General features: G+C 40.5%; 1 protein-coding gene across 3 annotated transcripts in view; it reads right to left on the minus strand.

The window, feature by feature from the left end:
• Nucleotides 1-21900, minus strand: part of SCYL2 (SCY1 like pseudokinase 2) — a 64028-nt gene that overhangs the window by 7072 nt on the left and 35056 nt on the right. For 2 of the 3 annotated variants that reach the window (XM_006273958.4, XM_059726317.1), the window contains exons 6-17: nucleotides 21009-21230; nucleotides 19891-20007; nucleotides 18497-18622; nucleotides 16168-16344; nucleotides 14843-14965; nucleotides 13663-13776; nucleotides 11371-11503; nucleotides 5230-5348; nucleotides 2331-2431; nucleotides 1914-1980; nucleotides 1726-1815; nucleotides 970-1089 (exon numbers count right to left, since the gene is read on the minus strand). In XM_006273958.4, coding sequence (XP_006274020.1) covers nucleotides 970-1089; nucleotides 1726-1815; nucleotides 1914-1980; nucleotides 2331-2431; nucleotides 5230-5348; nucleotides 11371-11503; nucleotides 13663-13776; nucleotides 14843-14965; nucleotides 16168-16344; nucleotides 18497-18622; nucleotides 19891-20007; nucleotides 21009-21230 — 1509 coding nt within the window. The remainder of the gene's footprint in view (nucleotides 1-969; nucleotides 1090-1725; nucleotides 1816-1913; nucleotides 1981-2330; nucleotides 2432-5229; nucleotides 5349-11370; nucleotides 11504-13662; nucleotides 13777-14842; nucleotides 14966-16167; nucleotides 16345-18496; nucleotides 18623-19890; nucleotides 20008-21008; nucleotides 21231-21900) is intronic. The other variant, XM_059726318.1, reaches the window with a different exon arrangement.

The following is a 21900-nucleotide window of genomic DNA, read 5'->3' on the forward strand; positions in this document are numbered from 1 at the left end:
CACCATGGCAGCTAGAACAGAGCTGTACAGAGCTGCTGCCCATCTGTGCCTCTGATTTAGCTTTCAGTTACATATTCAATTCCTACAGAAGTCAGTGGGAGCTATATGCTTGTATCAGAGCACCAATAAAAAACCTACTACATCTGTACCTTTTCATAACTGCAATGGGCTACAGTTGCCCACAGTTTTTAGGCCAGAGTAAACTAATTAACTCTGCTGTAGGTTTAGCACCCGACACAAGTACTATCCTATGGCAGAGTTATTTACTCCAGCACAATTCACATGTAGACGGTGACAGGGCTGGCTGGGGCACAAGAGTGCTACAGGGTGGGGCTGCCTGCCGGTAGGCATCCCCACCCTGTAACACCCATATGCCCCAGCCAGCCCCTCTGCAGCACACTGAGCCAGGGTGGAGCAGCTCCAGGCTGGCAGGCTGACCCCACCGGACCCCTTGCCAGCCAGGACAGCACTGCCCAGGGCTCAATGTCCTGCAGTCCCAGGTGCACATATAAACACTGTGCCCGGGGGCAATAAACTCCAGTGTGAAGTGAACTGGAGCTTACTGCATCACACTACTTTCGTATGTAGACACACCCAGTATTTCAGTACTACGGGCTTTCAACATGGATAAAGGACTAAGACAAAAACATAAAAATCTTGAGGCCCATTGCTACCAACATAGGGAATGCAAGGTGAGCATAAACAGATAAAAGTGTTGTTTTTTTTAAACCCTCAAAACCCCCCATCAAACACCCTAGTTTAATGAACTCATGGTCAGACTAAAGTTTGTTGTTGTCTAGCTACAATGACTTAACAGAGTTAACATAAATGAAAATAAGGGTTTTTCTCTTAGTAAACAAAGACGCAACAAATAGCAAATACAGTATTTCTAATGCATACAATACCTGTAAGGAAGTAGGGTCAAGGCAACAATGAAGAGAGCTCAATACAGTAAATACATTATCTCACCTGTTTTACTGGAGGTGTGATTGTATGTGTTTGAGGCTTAAGTGGCTGCTGGTTTTTCAATTTTTGTGCCTGTTCTTGTTCTTTTGCTAACTTTTGCTTCTCTTCAAGTGTAAGTGATGTCTTGAACAGAGAAAATAGTGGCATTATTATCAGATGTTAAAAAGGTTTTTTCTTCGTTCCCAACTTATTCCAAATGTACTGGAGTTTTAAGAATGAGTTAGAGATCATATATTTAATTGATTTAGTGAATTTCAGTATCTGAAAAAACCTAAAATAGAGTATTGTCTATAAAAGCCTAAATGGCAGCAATTCAGTTTTGTCTTTTAATTTCTTTGCCTTCATTCTTTTACATTTTTTTGTGGCGGTGGTTTTTCTTTGAGGGTGAAAGGTCCCCTATGCAGAAATTAAAGATTGCCCGAGTATTTCGTTCCAATACCTAAATCCACTACCTAAGTTTTACAATAAAGGTTTGCTAGTTGTTAAATCTGTATTAAAAGTAGGAAGGAAACTAGTTTATAATTTTAGTGCCAATGTTGCTGAATTCACAATTTCAGTTTTAAAAAAATGTCTGTGAACATTTGGAGTGGTGCGTTTGGTTATATTCTTTTAAAGCACTAAATACAATGTAAATATTTATGTAATTTTCTTGAGGCAAGTCCTCCTTTTTCTAAAAATCAGCCTCACATACAAAGACATCTGTGTAACAAAACAACTCTGAACAAACAAATAAAAAATAAAGAAAAAGTTCTGACCTACCTTTCTCTGTTTTGATGACAGTTCATTTTCTTTGATATCAGATCCGCTAGTTAGCAAGTCAGTACCTATACTGTTAAACACTTTGTCAATCTGTTCAAATTGGTTAAAAAAAAAAATTACATGTTGTAACCTAAAATTAGTATTTTAAACTCCTATACGGAACCGAACCAATAAAATATAACTCTTACCTGATTACCAGTACTGCTAGATTTTGCCTCTTCAGACACATTCATTTGGTTAGTTATATCCAAAGTTCTGTAGCACAAAGCAAAAATAATATGAAAGTGGTAATGGCCTCACCATAAATCAATAAAGTAGATTATTCTTCTGCATTAATTCTTAATATTATGCTAAAAATATTCTTTTATCATAGCATTTTATCATGTATCTTGGATAACTGGATGAAACTGAAAAGTTATGGCGAATTTATTTGCCAATTTCAAATGTTGGCAAGGATAGCATACAGGGCAAGCCTGGCTATTTCCAAGAGCTCTCAATTATTGGAATGAGAACCTGGTAAGGTTTTATTACATCTGGTACCACTGACCAACCCATTTCAGTTGTAGTTAAACTGGCGAGCCAAAACTGATTAGAGACATACTTACTTCTGCTGTTCTTGCATTACATGAAGTTGTTCAAGTTTGGTCTTATGCTCAGCTTCCAGTCTATTAAGCATATCTTTTATGACACAAATGAAAGAATTGAACTTAAAAAGAGAAACGTGTAGAATATTAGGATTCTGCACAAAACTGTCATCAAATGCATGCATTGCGTTCCAACATGATTTACAGCTAAAAACTCATAGACCCAGAACTTAACAATTGTTCAATAACTTGTAAAACTTGTATTTCGCAATACACAAATAATCTCCACGTTTTTGAAAAAGTGTATTTATCTGCTTTTACCATCTTGCATGAAACACCCCTCATAACCAGAATGTGATACTGAAACCTAACAGCAGTATGCCTGCAGTAGGATCTCTGAGGCAACCCATGTGAAATGGATTCAGTGTTACTTCATTTGAAAAAGGATATTCTTAAGAATTCACTTTTCCTTCTTAAATGTATAGCAAAGTGTTTTTACATTGCTACACTATTAATCGCATTTGTGAATAAAACTAAGAACTGAAATTAAGAATATATTTTAAAATTAACTGAAGTATTATTTAGGTGGTTAATTACGTTCCCAGGACAACACCAGATATTGCTATATTACTCCTTTGTTTCCAATTTTGTTGATACTCATTACATTTTGTTCTGAATATGTTTGTGATATATTTTAATGAAGGCATATCTGTTAAATGTTTATCTTCCTATCAATCTTAGAAAAAAGTAGAAGAGTAATTTTAATGTCATGTTATGTTCTACACTGAGTAACTTCAAAACCAATACGCTTGTAGTCAGTTTCTCAATCCAATTATTTCCTACAGCATAAAAAAAATAGATGAGTAGCAGGAATATGAATTAAGCAAATGAGGTGCCATCTTCTTTCTCTCTAATTTGAGTCCTGCGGTATTTACCTTCTGAGTGCTGACTTCACGGCTAGTAACACAAAGATGTCAGAAAATAAGCTTGTGCTTGTTAAAGTAAATCTGGCTTACACCCATGAGTTTCTGTTAATTTTGAATCCACTGAGTTACCTAACAGTTCTTACATTTATAGTGAAGAACAACATAAGTAGTTGCATTCAGCACAGTAACTGATCTCCAGTACTGGCAAGTAGTAGAGGTTTTAGGAGATTATGTGAACAGGGTACATCTAGAATAATCCATCTTGTTTCATACCCTTGCTGGCATCAACCATCATTAGTTTACAGATGTCAGATTTAGAGAGAGATCCCTACCTGTTTAATTTAATAGCTTCCAATGGACCTGTCCTCCATTAATCTGTTTTATCTGTTTTGGAACCAGGTTATACTGTCTGTCTCCACAACTTCTTGTGACAACAGATTCCACAAGTATATGCTGCATAACGAAGTATTTCCTCTTGTTTGTTTTAAACCTGCCTCTTGATAATTTCAGTGGGTGCCCCTTATTGTATTCTGGGACTTGGTGAATAACAGTTCTCCTATCCTTCATGATCTCATATCCCCCCACCTTTGTCTTCCCAAACTGAAGATAAAAATTTAAGTCACTGAGGTTAATTGGACTGTATATGGCAAATAACAGTGAAAATCTGATGATAAAGCTGAAATTTAGGTTAGAAAAGGACAATTTAAACATGGTGAAAACTGAGACAACTCATAACAGGTGAGAACATCACATTTCAAATTACTTGGGTGCAACGATAGAGATTTTTGGGGCTGATACCAACAGCTGACATTTAAGGAGGCATATCAGCCGATACCCATCTGATTTCCGATACAGTTGCCTCCAGCTGGTAAGTCCGGTGTGGTGAAAGGGGAGGGGGAAGGGAAGGGGTGTGGGGGGGCAGATAAACATCCTGCACGGTGAGGGACGGGGCAGGGAGAGGAGCTGCAGCTCATGGGGGGAGGGAGCAGAGGCAGCTCCCACCACTGCTTGCATCCCAGAAGGGCACGGGGGGGGGGAGGGTGCCCCTGGATCTGCACAGGGTGGGCTGCAGCCGGGGCCGCACAGGGATCTTCTCAGTGGGGGCTGAGCTCAGAGAGGGCGCCAGCGGTGCTGGATGCTGCATCCACTCCAAATTTTCCGCCGCTTCGCTCCTAGCACCATCACCACCAGCCACCCAGCACAGCCCTAGCGCAATGCCCTGCCTCCACCCTGGCGCATGGGTGGGCTGTGGCTGGCGGCAATGAAGTTTGGGGCTGCCTCCACCCTGGCGCATGGGTGGGCTGTGGCTGGCGGCAATGAAGTTTGGGGTGGATGCAGCATCCTCCCAGTGCCTCTGGCCCCTGCTGAGAAGAGCCCCACGCAGCCCCAGCTGCAACCCACCCCAACCTGTGCAGATCCAGGGGGACACCCCCCTACTCCTGGTGCCCTCCCAGGGTGCAAGCAATGGCAGGAGCCACCTCCCTCCATCACAAGCCACAGCTCCACCCCACCACAGCAGCATCTTACCCTGCCCCTGCCCCCTCCCTTACCATGGGGGAGGGGGGAGGAGTGTTGATCAGCATCCCCCCCACACCCTTTCCCTCCCCCCTCCCACCACACCAGACTTACCAACTGGAAACAGCTCTTCACAGTGCCAGCTGTGCTCCTTGCAGCCTGAGTGCTGAGCTGTGGCTGCACACGGCACAAGCATTTATCAGCTAAATTATTGGCCCCATCAGGCCAATATCCAATACAGCCAGTTTTGCTTATATTGGTACTGATCTGGTATTGGACCTATGTATCGGTGCACCTCTGCTTACCAGATCCACTGAAGAAGCACTGCTATTTAAGCCTAACCATTCTGACATTACTATTGTACATTTGTATCAAAATGTACTGATTAAAAAAAAATCTTCTGTGACAGAATATTTTACCTTTACTTCTAGATCACCTAATTAGGTAAAAGCATGCCAAAATTAAAACTGTGTTCTTACCTGATTGAGATTTAGATTGTTCTCAATACTCAGAGGAATCAGATGGGGTAATACTTTTCCTGCAAGTTGTTCTTTGGTAATTCCCAACTTCTTGTGGGTAAACGTGCATTTGTAAATACCTGACACACATCATGAAGTTCAGTAAATATTGTGAATGAGCTCTAAGAAAAATACACTTACTATGAATACTAAAAATTAGCCAAAATGCAGGATTCAAAAGGCAGGTTATTGTTATTGGAAGATATTGTTTAGTGTACAAATTAACCTAAAACAGCTTAGAAATCATAACACCAAAAATATCAGCAGCAGAACTCTTGTTCCTTTGACCATCTTCTACTAGGAAGACACGGGGTCTGCCTGATCAAGAGGGGAAGGTTGTCTTTGCATTTAAGTTTGCTAACCTATTGAGGATGACTTTAAATTAGGTTCAACAGGGCAGAGACAAAAAAAGGAAGTAAGTAAAAAGCTAGGTAGCCTAGATAAAAAATAAATAAATAAAATCTAGAAAAAGGGGGCAATAGGGAACCTTAAAACTATTCTTAGAGACAAATTACTGCCATGGGCTAATTACCCTAGATGTTTATATACTAATGCAAGAAGTATAGGGAATAATCCAAAATTAGAATTCCTCCTTGTGGGCAGCCCCTTGATATGAGGTTGACAGTCTTCCAGTAAAACAGGGAAGTCATCAGTGAGCCTGCAGATGACTGAAGAGGCCAATCAAAGATTCTCATGTTTGACTGCAGATGTCACAAATAGTTCTGGGAGGAAGAAGTGTTTGTTATGTCAGGCCACCGCTCTTTCCTTTTGCCTCTCTTATCTACCTCCACAGTCAGTTGAATTTGTTCAAAGCTATCAATGCCTTGTGATACACCAAGGCGGCACTGGGGACAATTCAGTACTTCAGTCTCCCAGGTGTTGATATTAATATTTCATTTCTTCAGGCTGGCCTTCAAGAAGTCTGTGAATCTCTTCTTTTGCCCACAGCTAAAGCAGTGTCCATCGATAACTTGGAAGTACAGGACCCGTTTTGGGATCAGTTGTCAGGCATTCTTATACGACGTCCTGAGCAACAGGGTGTCGTATAAACATAGCTTCAATGCTGGTGGTGTTTGCTTGAGCCAGAATGCTGGTATTTATTCTTCTGTTCTTCCAGTTAATATAGAGGACTTTTTGAAGATATCACCGATGGTAATATTCCAAAGCTTTCAACTGCTTTTGCTATGTCATCCAAGATTCACACTGATACAACAGGGTAGGGACAACAGCCTGGTAGACAAGTTTTTCTGAATCTTGATATCATCTTCATTGAACACATATTTTTGGACATGACCAAAGACAGAACTGGCAGATTTTATCCAGTGTTGAATACTGTTGTTCATATTTCCTTTTTGGGAAAGGTGGTTACCCAAGTAGGGGAAATATTCAACATTTTCAAATGATTACCTTCTAATTATAATATGTAGAGGAGCAGTTGGCTAGTTTGGGGTGGGTTGATTAAGTATCTTGGTTTTTGTGAAGTTGACAGCGAGTCCAAGCATTTCATACGTTTCACAAAAGTGATCAAGAGCGGAGTTCTTAAACTAAGTTGGCACACATGACAATTGTCAGTGTACTGAAATTTAGTAATGGAAGTGTTAGTTATCTTGGATTTGGATTTTCATGAAATACTGGGATGCTAATTCCAGATGGAAATTTACTAGTGATGAGATGTGGAATAGCTGTGATATAGATGGAAAAGTATGTTGGTGCAATCACATATCCTTGCATGACTCTAGTTCTAATAGTGAAAAGGTCTGTTTCTGAGTCATTGCTTAGGGTGGTTGCTGTCATATCATCATGAAAGAGTTTGATAATGATAAATTTTGGTGGGCACTCAAAATCAGGATCTTCCACAGGGGCTCTCTGTTGACTGAATCAAAGGCCTTAGGTCAATGAAGGCCATGTAAAGATCTCTGTGTTCCTCAGTATCAAGATGACCAGGGAGGTGGGAGAGTTTTTCACCAAGGCACTGCTGCAGAGGATCACTTTTAACAGGGTCTTTCAAGACCATGATATTGAACCTCTCCCTTGGTTGCTTCCGTGTCATTTTAGAGCTACACAAATAGATTTGATGGGACATATCAAACAATGATCCTTCCCACAGCCATCTGTGGCGATCGTAGCTCTGGTATGGACATGGCAGTCCCATGCACAAACTATGATGCAATCAATCAGGTGACAGTGTTTTGAGTGGGGGCGCATCCATGATGTTTTCCATTGTTGCTTTGGAATAATAAGATGTTTGATGATGATGAGATCACATTCTGAACGCTTACTCAGAAGAATGCCATATGAATTTACTTTCTCCACCCTTCCTTTATGAGCTTTTCTTTCCATAGCTCAGAGTCCCTGACCCCTCTAGCACTGAAATCGCCGAGAAGAAAAGTCTTACCTTCTTAGGAGACAGGTGATAGAACTTGGTTGAATTTACAATAGAATTCTTTTAGTACAATCATGGAAGTATGATGTAATTGGGATAATGAAGACATGGTGAGATAGTTTGAAAGGAAGGAGTACTGTCATGGAGGAATATAAATTTGTTCATGAAAGGCTGGCAAGGAAAAAAGGGAGATGGGATTGCTTTCTGTAGAAAAGTTACACTTATTGTGAAATGCAGTATGAAGTGAGAGATAGGCCTGTTGAAAAACTATGGTCTAGATAAGAGGGGAGAACAGCAAGGCTGATGTCATGGTGGGCATCTGCTATAGAATAGAAGGTATTTTTATCAAGTCACAGAGGACCCGATTTTCATTGTGGACTTCAATTTCCATAAAAGGGTAACAGCAGGGCACAGGCAGGCCAAACTGCAAGGGTAACAGCACAGCACAGGGAGGCCAAGCTTGTGGAGTAAGTTGGGGATAACTTTTTCATACTGGTGTTAGAGACGCTGTCTTGATTTGCTGTTCACATAGAGGAAGAAAAGTGGAAGACAACTTGGGTAACAACCATGAAATGACAAGTATTCAACACTGAACTTCAGAAAAGCAAATCTAAACTCAGGGAAATGGTAGGCAGGATCCCCTGGGAGGCAAGTCTAAGGGGAAAAGAAGTCCAGTGGGCCATATTATGGGCATAAGAGCAAGCTATCCTGACGTGAAGTAAGAACAGGAAGTCCAACTTAGCTAAATAGCGAACTCTTCAACGAGCTGAAACTCAAAAAGGAATCCTACACAATGTGGAAACTTGACCATATTATGTGGGAGTAGTATAAAAGTATTGGATGGGCAGGCAAGGATAAAATTGAGAAGGCCAAGGCACAAACTGAGACGCAACTAGCAAGGGATGAAAAAGGCAACTAAAAACATTCCAGAAGTATGTCAGAAAGAAGAGGAAGATCAATAGGAGTATCACTTGAAAATAAAGGGAAGAGATCCTTCTTCTCTGTGGCACTCGAGAAGCTTCATCTGGAGAACTGTCAAGCTTTGGCCACCATACTTCAAGACACACAAGGACAGATTGGAAAGAATACAGGTGAGAGCAACAAAAATGATTAGTGCTCTGGAAAACATCAAACTTACAAGGAAAGGTCGAAAGAACTAGGTACCTTCCATCCCTTATTTAGGATTAAGTTTGGAGAAGAGAAGGCTGAGGTGGGATTTGATAACAACCTTCAACTATCTAAAGGATGGTTATACAGAGGATAATGACACACTTTTCTCTCTGGCTGAGAGGACAGGATAAAAAGCAACAGTCTTAAGACTGCAGCAAGGAAAATTTAGGTTCTCTATTAGGAAAAACTTCTAGCTATAAGGGTAGTTAAGCATTGGATAGGCTACTAGAGAGTTTGTGGAATCACCATCCTTGGACGTTTTTAAGAGCAGTTGGAAAAACACTCGTCTGGGATGGGTTAAACAGAGGCAATCTCGCCTTAAGCAGAGGTGTGGACTTGTTGACCTCCTGAGGTCCCTTCCAGCCTGATTTTTTTTTTATGATTCTGTAAAAACAGAAAACTCCAATGTAATCTGGCTACAAAAAGAAGCCTCTTTTATAACATACAGAACAGCAGCAGCAAGAAGTTAGTGACTCAAGGCTATATACTATGGCTATGGAACAGAAGCAACACTCTGTATTTTGAGTACGGATGCTACCCCTGGTATTTCTCTGAAAATTTGCCACTCACTCTCTCTCTGCGTTCTACAGTAACTCTTTTAGGAAAGTTAGGTCTGTGTTAAATACAAAGTGAGACAAGACAATCTAATGGTCCTTTCTCTTGAAATAAAAAAACCTATTGAAAAAATGGATACAAACATGGATGATGGATCTAATTTTAAGCCTAGTAAACTTATACAGTACAATCCCACCAATCCAGAATTATTGAAAATCCAGCACTTTATAAAACTACACTCCTTTGGGGAGTAGCAGCAGCCAGTTCCGGAGCAGCAGAGGGGGAAGCTTGCATGCGCCAGCTGCTGCCACCATCCACCACCCTGTGTCACTGTTCCATGTACGACTGCTGCTCTGGAACCAGCTGCCGCTACCCCCACCCCACTGGCCACCACTCTGGTTTCAAAAATCCAGAATTTTCACATTTCTGGCAGTTGCTCGGTCCTGAGAATGCCAGATTCATAAGGTTATACTGTACCATGTTACAAGGGCATAGATTTCATATAGCAGAATACTTGCTTGTTTAAATCGCCCATTTGCTGAAAATGCATGAACTGTAACTGTAAAGATCAAACAGAAGAAAAGCTCTGGAATATGCTTTTTTTATGGCTGTCATAAAAAAAGGCCTATCAGCCAGCCAGCAAAGATTCAGCTCCTGACTTAGGACATATGGGGGTAAATGGGGAAGAAAGAGATGGCAGGATGAACATAAACATGACCCCCATGTTAGGATTCTTGTACCTGAGCAGTTTGGGCACCATATAGTTAAGGATCAGGTAGGATAAAACCACAATTCTTTCATGGACAGGAGACAACTTTAACTAATGCTACCAATTAGGATAAAATTTTATGCCACCAAACCCACAGCTAGAGCTTCATTCTACATGCCTTCCCACTTCCAGACACAGCTCTTGCCCTCTTTTTGCTTATACAGAGAAACACAGGTCAAGGCTATTTGAATGTGCCCAAGAGCAATGTACACAGCTGTTCTCAAGCAAATTCACATCACTTCAATACCTGGAGGATCCACAGAAGTTACACAGACCAGCTGCTGTGGAAGATGTTTGTGACGGACTACAAGCAGTATCAGGAATGGATTTTGTAATAAAAAAGGATGTGCCTAAGAAATTAGGTTCTAGACTTGTGCAAAGCAGCTAGTATTCGCTTTGGATTCGGCCGATTCAGGGGACAGTGATTTGATTTGGCGATTCAAATCACTGTCTCGAACTGATTTGGCTGAATCCGATTCAGAGGTTTGGCTGCTGCTGAATCGGCCGAATCTCCAAATCAAATAGGCCCCATTCCCCACCCACTCTCCTAGCCCCATCAATGGCTGCCCCACCCAGCCCCAGAGTCCCGGATCTTTAAAAAAAAGACTCGCACTCACTGGTTCCTGCCAGGCGGGGGGGTGATCCTCACTGCCCCACACTATGTGGGGAGACCTCTGCCACGAGCCCCCAGAGGTCCTGATGGCTGCTGCAGCAGACAGTGACTAGGGGTTTTTTTAAAGCACTAGGATGCTGGGGCTGGGTGGGGCAGCCATTGACAGGGCTGGGAGAGCAGGAGAGGGTCAGGGGGTGCTCAGGGGGGCTAGGGGAACAGACAAGGGATGGGGCCTGGTGGGGATCCCCCCATGGTCCCCTTCCCCCTCCTTCAGCTCCTCTCCCCGCTGCCACCTACTTACTGGCAGGGAGTCAGGGTCCAGCTCCCTGCAATGGCAAGTGGGGACTACCTGAATCTCCAAATCTCTCCAAATCGATTTCGACCTTTTTATTGGTCTCCTGATTTGATTCGGATTCGGAGATTCAGCCGCCAAATCAGGCCAAATCTCCTCCGAAATGAATCAGCATCCAAAGCTTTGTACAGCCCAATTAGGTACCTCTAATAGGCTGCTGCACAAATTTTCAACTATGAAACATACAGACTTATCAAAGTATATGTAAGATTGCTACATCAAAGCACTAAAAGAAGATTAAAGTAAAAACTATTTATTACCTAAAATTCCCATTAGTACTGCAGGTTCCTTGGATGGAATTTGTTGTAGGAAAGGCAGAATGTCATCAAGTACAAACCACTTATCCAAGTACTCCAAAATCTTTCCTAAGCACACTAGTGAGTTTACACGAACCTATTGCATATGAAACAAAAGTTAGGCAATGTGTCCAAGTTGGGTTTTTTCCTAGAAGCATATACAATATATACAATATATTTAACAGATGTAAGGATTTTTGTGGGTGATTTTTTTTTATTGGACCAATTGCATGGTTGGGAGAGACTCAGACAAGCTTTCAGAAGCACAGAAACCTTCTGCAGGTCTCTGGAAGAGAAGCACACACAGCAGAGCTAAATAGCAGATAGGACAAAGGCTTGTGTAAAACTCCATTTTGTTCCACATACACATTTCCTGCATCATAAGAGGAATATGATTTCAGCACTACATAAAATATTTAGTCTTTTAAAAAGAATACATATAACTCGTTAAATTCTATAGAAAATTAGATTTGCATGATTCTTGAGGTCCCTTCCAACTCCGTGAATCTGTGACGTTACATTTTTACAAAATTATCAAGTTCTATCCAATAAGAGATTTTTGGTCCTTTAATACAATATGTTTAAACATAATGTTTCAAGATAGCATTTCTACAATGCTAAAACATCAGAGCACCTTGTAAAAAAAATGTCTAATGGCAAATTTCCAATGGGTGGGGGAGGAGAGTGAAAAAGAAAAGAAAATGTGCTTTCTTCCCCCTGCTTGACAAAAAAAAAAATCTTACCTAAGAGTGGAATGAGACCTATTGAAAGGTAATCAAATCTGAACTATTCGGTAGAATCTCAACAGAAAATGCTTAAAGAATTTAACCGATTAGTTTACACTAGAGAAAATAAAACTTGCTGTTCCACAGTGATACTACTTTTGTTGTGATCCAAATACATTTTTGCTCTAGACTATTACGTAGCACCTTTCCAATTTTGAAGACTGCTACCAAGTTACCATTTTCAAGAGACAAAAGCCCCAAGGAAGGAACAGGAGAAACAATGCATGGCTCCTTCCTATAGTCACAGCTTGTATCTTGTGTTTTTCCTTAGAGAGAAACTATACTTAATGTAACTTGGAACTATGCATGAAACCCACTGAACTGAAATGCCATATTACTGCATTTACTCAATTATAAGACAAGATGCCCCACCTCCTCCATTTAACATGGGGAGGGGAGGGGGGGCAAAGCCTGTCATCTTAGAATTGAGTATGAGGATAGTAGGGGCAGGGGAAGGGAGAAGGGGGCAAGCAGCTGCTGCCTGCCCCATCCTGTGCTACTGCCTCTGCACCCTGCCTTCCTTACCCCCACAACCCTGCTGCCTCTGCACTCCTGCCCACCTATCTCCCTCCCCCTCTTATCCTTGCTCTGAAACAGCAGGCTCTGTCCATGCTACAGCCCAGCTCTGCCTTGTAGCAGCAGTGCATAACTTGCAGGTGTGCTAGGGTGTGGGGTTAGGGCCATGCTCAGAGCCCTAGGCTTCAGCGTGGATGGAACCTGCCAGCATGAAGCAGAAGTGTGGGGGGAAAATGAAGAGGGGGGGAGCAGAGGCAGCAGGGGGCAGGCACAAGCAGGGGGAAAACTGACATCCCCATACTACCTCCCCCAACTGCCTGCTCCTCCACAGCAGTAGGGGGATGAATTAAAGATGACCCCCCCTCACCCCCCCAGTAATTAGATTTGAATACATGGAAAATTACAACAAGTTTATACAATTTTCCATGTACAGAATCTAATTATGGGGGGACCACCTTAAATTCAGGGTTGTCTTAAAATGGTACTTTAAACAGACTGAATTTTAAACATAAGAATACTCAGTCATTCCAACTGTTTCCACTTTGTAATGGAAAAAAGGCTAAAAGCTACACAACCACAAAAGCACTGAAAAAGCTACAGAACCACAATTTGAAATACAACCTACTCTGAAATAAGTCTGTACAATTTGTATTAAAGAGCACCAAACAGCTCTTTAGCTATTAGAAATTTCATAAAATACATAATCCAGGACAGGTTTTTTTTTTAATAACTGTTTGCATCATTGAAACAAAGGAAGGGGTTATTTACTGGTTTCTGATCAAAAAACAATGAAGAAAAGCCTGGATTATTGTAATACAGCAACTAACTGCCCTCATAGGATTCAGGGCATATTAATAATGGTAAAATAAAATAGAAAAGCCAAAATGATTTTTAAACACAGTTTTCAGTATTTGGGAGTATGAAAAGTACAGATCAGAAACACTAGTTTACTTACGGCAAGAGAAGAAGTTTGTAAGCATGCATTTTTAATTCTTGGTATTAATGCATTTTTCATTGATGGATAGTCTATTAGGTTAGCAAATGTGGGAATTATGTTTAAGCAAAGCTCCTGTAAAGAAACATATACCATATTAGTTTTTAAACATCCATTTCAATTCAAAACTAGTAAAATATACTCTAAACAATCAGTTAATGTATCTCAATTTCACCCCTTTAGGGAAATTAATTAAGGTAGTCTAGCGCTGATTTCTAACTTCCAATTTAAAACTAGTTAGGATAAAATTTGAGGATGTTTTTGAAAAACAATAGGGTAGATTAGTGTAGTTACTACAAAATATTTGGATAACAAGAACATCTTGCATTTCATGAAAGATTGCTTTGTGAAAAAGTTTCTTTGAAAAGTTGTGATGAAAATATTTAAAAATATATTTTACTATAACATACCAAACAAACGCACATCAACAACTCTGTGAAGAAGCACAAACAAGTACCAAAATCTAAACTGTCAAACAAGCATTACACATTTAATCATTTAAGAAAAATCTAATTTGTGTAATTTCTACGAATTATATAAAAATAATATCACTGAGACAAGTAAAACCTGGTTAACCATATGCTAGCTACGAGAAACTTCTCATCAGCCAAATTATCCATTACTTTCCCTCATGATTTCTAGACTCGTAGGCTTTCTAAGGATTTCTAGGCTGGGATCATTAGCTTTGCAATTTTCCAATGGTTTGTGTATCCAGTTCTCCCTAGAGAGATATGTGCATAATTGTATGCCTGAACATAAGGGTAAATTCCAATGGGCTAAATCAGAAGAATAATAAGGTATGAATAGAGAGTAAATACTTATTTAGGCAACCAGCCTAAACTGGCAACAATCACTCTAACACTAGCGATGTTCATTTGGCGGAAAATTATGTCTTGTTAATAAAACACAGATGTCTTGTTAATAAAACACAGATGCCTAAGTGATTTTTTTCTTGTAAACAGGAAAAAGATTCCCACAATATGCAGTGGTGTTAATCCATATGCTTTAAGAGATATTGAACAGGCATTAAGGTCCTCTTCTAAAAGTAAAAATTTAGTGACAGAAATTGAAAGGTTCCTTCAAAAGCAAAAGAGGAACTAACATTTTAAACAACATTAAAGAGATATAGCATTTACTGCACCTGAATCTGAATTGAAGGTGCTTCTAAGGCTCTATAAACCATTGGTAGAACACTGTTCTTTATTTCATCTGGTGGAGTTTTGGTTAGTAGCAAGTCCATTTTTTGCAGGAAAATCAATAAAATCTATAGGGGAAAAAACACTTCAGATATTACAGGTTTTACTTCTGGCAACATCACACTTTCCGTTTGAAGTTTATTATAAATATTTTAAAAACATTATTAGTTTTCTTGTAACACTCACCATGTTGCTAGCCTGAAGGCATGGAAGACAAAAAATACACCTGGGTATGCTATTACATTTTTAAAACAGGAAACAAAAATTAAACAAATCAAACGTATTCTAGAATGATTTGGGGGATTGGGGAGGGGGGGAAAAAAATAAAAATCAAGGTTAGTAGACTCTGGCTCCCAATTACAAAACAGTCTTTGGTTACACTCCGTACACCAAAAATAAATAAATAAATCACTTATTTACATACTATTATACAAAATACCTGGTTTTCAAGAAACCTTGAGTAAAATTCTTCCTCTTAGATGCATATGAGCAACCTCCACTATCTACAGGAGAAGTTACAGTGTTTACTCAAATCCAACACAACTTTGATCCTCCCAATAAGTCGATTCTATGTATAGAAAAGTATAAATTTGTTATAATTTTCCATGCATAGAGTCTAATTTAATTACTGGAGGCTCATCTTAAATTTATCCTCCTCCATTGCTGTGGTGGGGAAAGCAGCAGCAGAGAATGCTGGCAGCCTGAACCCCACTCCTTGCCCCACAACCATTTGTTCCCATCTAGTGCCTGTCCTCCACAGCCACTTGCAACCTCTTTGCTGTGTAGATGCGGCCAGTGTGTGCTAAGTGTGTTCACTTGGAGTAGCTCCTGCATTGGTACAGTCAAAGGCAAGTGTACTAGAGAAAACCGAGGCCATTCTTACACATGCTCTGAGGGCATCTGATGAGCCCTCAGAGCCCTTCAAGCATGCCTACCACCATTTTTAAGCACAGGGATGCTGATACATAAGATGCAGGAGGCTGCTGGAGCACGGTAATTGCCATGCTCCAGCAGACTTGATTAATCAAGTCTGTTCCAACACACTGGAATTCCAGCATGTTGAAGCAGCCTCCGTGCTTGTGTGTAGGTGCCCTCAATCTGCAAATTTTCCAAAAAATTGTTCTTGGCTTACTCAAAACTGATGTCTCTAGATAACTATAGAGCCAAGATGACTAAATTTGTAGAGGATTAGAACAAGGAAACAGACTGATAGGGTTTCTTCCAGGGAAAGCCCTGGTTAAAAAAAGCTGCTGGAATTCTATTTATGTACCTGGATTGGTTCTTGCTGTTTAAAAACAGGAGCAAGATCAGGCAGAATGAGCTTGATGTACTCTTCTTTGGTGCACTCCTCAGCAATCAGAAGAACATTAGGCAGAACAAAGGGTACCATATCAGGATTCACAAACTCTGAGGTCAAAGAAGGCAAAATTCTCTGGATTATAACACGCTGAGAAAAAAATAAAGATGTGTTATGTTGCATTGTAAAGCAGTAAGATTCCAATTTTAATTCAAAGTGTTGCTTTCTTACATTTAAAAAGTAACGTTTATAGAAAGATGGAAAAACAAACAGTAATCAGATCTGAAAAATACTTTCAATTTACTCTTTGAAGCATTAGTATGTTTGTATTTCCCTGTTAGAGGTTCAAGCTCAGACAACTGTTTTAAAAACCAAGAAAAAGCCAATTAACTGTAAATTCTAGCTAAAGACTATTTCAGATAAAGTCATACACCACCTGCTGAATGAGGGTTGCTGGGCCAGTCCATGAGCCATATCAGGCTATGCCTGTGCTGGTCCCCTGTGCAGGTGCATGCAAACCTGGTCCAGTCCTGCATGCAGCATATGCTGTTCCCACTCTGGAGCGGACTCGGCATGTGGTACACAGTCTACATGAGATGCCTTGCTGGATCAGACCTGTGTGTTGGCTCCGGGGCTAGTCCAGATTCAGCCCCCAGGCCATCCATGTGCACTGGAGCCAGCATGCAGGACTGGTTCAGCAAGGCACCCCACGCAGTATTTGACCTGTGTCTGCCCCATGCACCACATGCAGAATGAGCCCTGGAGCAGGGCCAGATTGTGCTGTACACGGCATGCACAGGGCACACACTGCTCAGGACAGAATCAGCACAGAGCACATACTGCCCTGCCAGACTGTCCCTGTGTGCCAGTTTTGGCACAGCCACATCTGGAACAGCCCTGGAGCTAACACGGAGGGCTAGTTTGGGGTGGACATTGCTTACAGCATGCTTACAGCATGTACCCTGGACTGAACCTCCTGTGCACTAAGGGGTCTAGCCTGCATACCAAACTGACTTCACATGATGCCAGATCACAGGGCTCCGTAGTCTGGATCCAACCCGCGGGCCGTATGGTTGACACCCAGGCTTAAACCATGTAATGTATTTTCCTAAAGACTATAAAAAGTTTTATCAGTGTAAAATTAATCTGTTGAAGAATTCTACAATTTGTTATACAATATGTATGTTTCTCCGCAAAGCGTAAAAAAATGCATTCTTAGACACCTCCTCCTCCTCTAGCTTTGCACCTACTTCATCAGCTTGTGAGAATCCTGAAGAAGTACCTATTACGAATAATCATATGCTAAGCTACCAAAATGATAATCATACCAGAAGTCTGTGTGGAAGCTATTTAAGTTAATGTAACGTGATCAAAGGAGGCAGGGAAAAACTTAAGTTCGAGTCCTGCCTTGAGAAGGGTGCTGGACTAGATGATCTCATGAGGTCCCTTCCAACCCTAATATCCTATGATCTTCCCTGTATCCTTCTACCACCCTCCGCAAAATTTTTGGAGACTTCGCTCAACTCCAAAGTGTCGCAACATTATTTAACCAATGGGAAAAGAGTTGCTGTTTTAGAAAATACACTATTAAATAAGAGCTCTTCCTACACTAGAGCTTTATACTGTATACTTCAAAAATAAAGTTAATTTGAATATGAAGAACAGTAAACAAGTGTTTTTCTTGCTTTATGTTTCACAACTATAAAATATATGACAACACACAAGGGAAGAAGACTTGTCCAGTCAGAGCCTGACTTACCATATAGAAGAAATTTAGACAGACAGACTCACTCTCTAGATTGACCGTGAGTGTTGCCATAATGCTGAGCTAAATCCCTCAAGGGATGACAGCGTATAATCGCTAAAGAGCAGAGAACTATTGAGTGGCTCTGCAAAGAGCTCAGTTAGTCCTAATGTATGGGAAGGATACAACTTTTGCAATCATGTAGCAGAGTCTGTAAAGCAGTGCCTGCAGGGTCTGTAAAGCAGTGTGAATGATCCAAACAATGACTACAGGAAGAGGATGGTAAGCAGTGGCATTAAGGCAAATTTGGCTAGGATGAGAGCTCAACACTGCCATTTCTTTCTCCCTTTCCAGGCATATTGAAAGCTGCAGGATACTTCCATTAAATCGGAGTTCCTCATGTCTGTCTTTCTTACTCTGTTCTGATGACCCCTCTACACAGTCCTTTGTGGCACTACCTGGTACAGACTCCAACATTTTTGCTTTCAGAATATTAGGAGTGCCTACAGACATGACCTTCTTCAGTCATTATTTCAGTCTCCCTTTAAGAAAACATACCTTAGGGAGTTTTGGCAGAACCTTTGGCAGCCCTTTAAAAAACTGTGATTTCTGAAGATTATCCCTTTGGAATAAAGAATCAAAATATTGTAGTGTCATTGCACCAACATCATCAAAGAAGGGTATCTAAAATAAGAATATAAAAAGTGTGATACTTGGAGGGAAACCACTGTCAATGCTATTATAAATATACCACATGTACAACTATATATTCACCTTCTCAAATGCACTATACATCAACAAACTTCTATAGTTAAGTGGCTGCAACTAACAATAGGAAAAGTAAATTTTTACATACCATATTTAATCACATTCAAGTCAAGGTTTTATCCCATATGTAATATGTGGAAAAGGCCCACTTTCTTAGATGGGGGGGATGGGGGGGGGCGGCAAACAGGCAGCTGCTGCAGCTCTAACTCTGGCCCTAATCTTGAGTCAGGGTTGGACCACAGCCACTGTTCACCCACTGTCTCTGCCCCCCTTCTGGCTGTTGCCCATTGCTACAGAAAGGATGGAACTGTAGAGCAAGCAGCAGTTGGGGGGACAGGAGGGGTGGGGAGGATGCAGCAGTGGTATCTGGTAGTACAGTAGGAGGAGCAAGGGGTGGGGGATGCAGTCATGGTGGGTGTAACAAGTGGCAGGGGGAAGTGAGCAGACAGACAGCAGAGGGGCAAGTGGTAGGGAAGAATTTGTGTTGATGGGGGCCCACTCCTCTAAAAGCCAGTTCCTCCCAATTCCTTTTTATGCACGAGGCCATGAGGAAAAATAATGAGCAATGCCACCCTACAAACAGGAATAGATTTAGAAAGCAAGGTAGCCATCATGGCACTCATTTCCAAACTCTGCCATCATGTTGAAAAAGCAGATGATGGGTTTGAAAAACTAAAACTGTAGTTGTAAGAATACTTAACCCATGACTCATTTACTGCATCATAACTAACTGGGACAGACATGCTTCAGATATATTTTCAGTTACACCCAAGCGTATTTAACAAGCAGTTGGTCAGGGTAACTCTTACATTTCCTGACTCCTGACCATTTCACTTTACAGCCTTAAGAGCCTCCCAGTTTTTTAAATGTCAATGTTATAAAAAGAATTAAAACATTTTAGTGCGAGTCTTTTAAAGACAGCTGAAAAATAGCAAGTGTGCACCTCATGCAAGACTATGAGGGGATGGTTTCTGTTTACCAAGTACTGGAAACAGGTGCTCATTTTCAAAAAAAAGGGCAAGTCATCACAAAACAAAAGATAATTGGTGCACTGTAGATAATAGCCTTCAACTGAAGAGATAACAGCTAAACTCCCCTCTCCTCAGTGGCTATATTAATTACTTTTAAAAATCAATGATTATTTAACAAATTTCTTGAAACTACAGTGATTGCTGTACACTGACCTTAGTCATTTGATCTGCATCTGGTCTGACTGTAGGAGCTACATTTAACAGTAGCTTTATGTGTTCACGAACTTCCTCCGGTATATTCTGAAGAGCGCTGGAGCTTAAACGACTTAGCTGCATAAATAATTCAAGGGTATGCACCATAAATAAAGAAAATCCTACATATAACTAGCTTCAGTACAATTCTTGCAAGAGTATATTTTTGTCCTCTGGATGGGCATTTGGTTTACTTACAATAAAAGGCAAGTTTTGTAATATTTCATTTTGATAAATGAAAGTATGAAAATAAATGCTTCTGGTATGGTCCCTTCTACCCTTTTTGTTACAGTACTGAAGCAAATTAGTACTGATTTTAAAAAAAATCTTGAGTTTATCAAATGTGTAGATTTGTGAGACTCACTTTCAATGGCCAAAGCCATTTAGTCATCACATATAGCCGCCAAAATCCATTTAAACAATTACATCCTATCACTGCATTATGATCCAAATACCATGAGGCAGCATTATGTGTGACATGTTACAAGGTACATCCATCTAACTAATTCTCTTCTTTTCCATCCTTCAGCTGAAGAAATATTAATTTTTTTCTCCACCTCCCCGCCTGCTGGAGAGAGAGCATGTCCCTGACCCACTGCTGCTGAGAAGAATACAGGAAAAGGTGGCATGACTCTCTTTACTTCCTGGTTACTGGTGGAAGAGATCACATTCTGACCTTTAGGGTGAGCTTTTATGCTCAGTGGCTCTCCCTACCTCCCAACAAAGAACTGAGTCAGACACTGCTAATCTGTCTGCTCCATGCACAGGAAGACTGGTACATCAGAAATGTATTCTACATGAACATGCTAGCATTGGCCCATAAAGGAGCCAAGCAGAACATCAGTACTGCAGTTAATCCAGGCATTTTGAATGTTTGCTTATTTTTATGATTCATATTTTGTAAAGCTGATTTTTTTTTAAAAGGTAACGTATTTGCCTTTTAAATTTAAACTATTTTAAACTGGATGTTGAGCTTGAGATATTCATTTCTTCTTTAAATAGTAACTGCTTTTAAACACAGAGAGAATAAGAAAATTCCTTATCGTAAAATGTAAAGCATTTACAAATATAGCAAATACCTGATCCAGCTGTCTACTGAAACTTTTATAAATATCTTGCTTGTTGACCTCAAAAATCGGTTTCCCTTTATTAAAAACTGAATACATGACAGCGCCTAAGGAGTACATGTCACTGGCTGTCTCGCAGCTCACTGAAAGAATGTATTCAGGTGCCAAATACTCAGGATTTGGAAGACACAAGGATGGCAAGTTTGGATCCCATTCTTTGCAAGGGAACTTTAGCTGCAAGAACAAACAGTGAAAGAATACACAGATTGAAATGTTTAAATTGAAATTTAAATAAGCAACTCAATCAACAGTGATCAGTTACCAAATTACTTCAGACTTACCAGGAGCCAAATGGGAAAAGAATGAAGCAAAACTCAAAGTCAGCCTATGAAAGCTAAGTAGATTTGCTCTCCCTGTGGCAGACCTTATGCCAAAGTACAGAGATTTAGAATTACAGACTGTAATGAAAATTTAAAACTATTTATATATTTAGGTAGCAATTAAATCTTGGAATAAACTGTTACATGAAACACCTCTTCTTACTTTATGAAACTGAACTTACATCTGAAGAAAGGGTATCAAGCCATCTCATCCACACTGCACTGAGGGGTGGGACAGCAGACCTGCCCATTGTGCTGATATTGGTTCATCCTCGTGCAAACCTTGGCTGGTGACCTGCAGCCCTAAAAAGCAACACTGCAGGGGAAGGGGAGGAGGGCTGGATGACCTTCTGTTCTACTCCATCAATGGATTTACACTGCGTGTTCTGCAGAGATATAATCTCTACATCCTGTTACTAATTCCCTGAAGTATTTAGTTCCCTTCAATTAATTCACTCTCGTATTTCTTTTCAACAAAAAATGTGAAATGTAGAGTGGTTTTATAACAAATGTGTAGTGGCACA

Source organism: Alligator mississippiensis, chromosome 4, assembly GCF_030867095.1.
Source record: "Alligator mississippiensis isolate rAllMis1 chromosome 4, rAllMis1, whole genome shotgun sequence".
NCBI classification, from domain to species: Eukaryota; Metazoa; Chordata; order Crocodylia; family Alligatoridae; genus Alligator; species Alligator mississippiensis.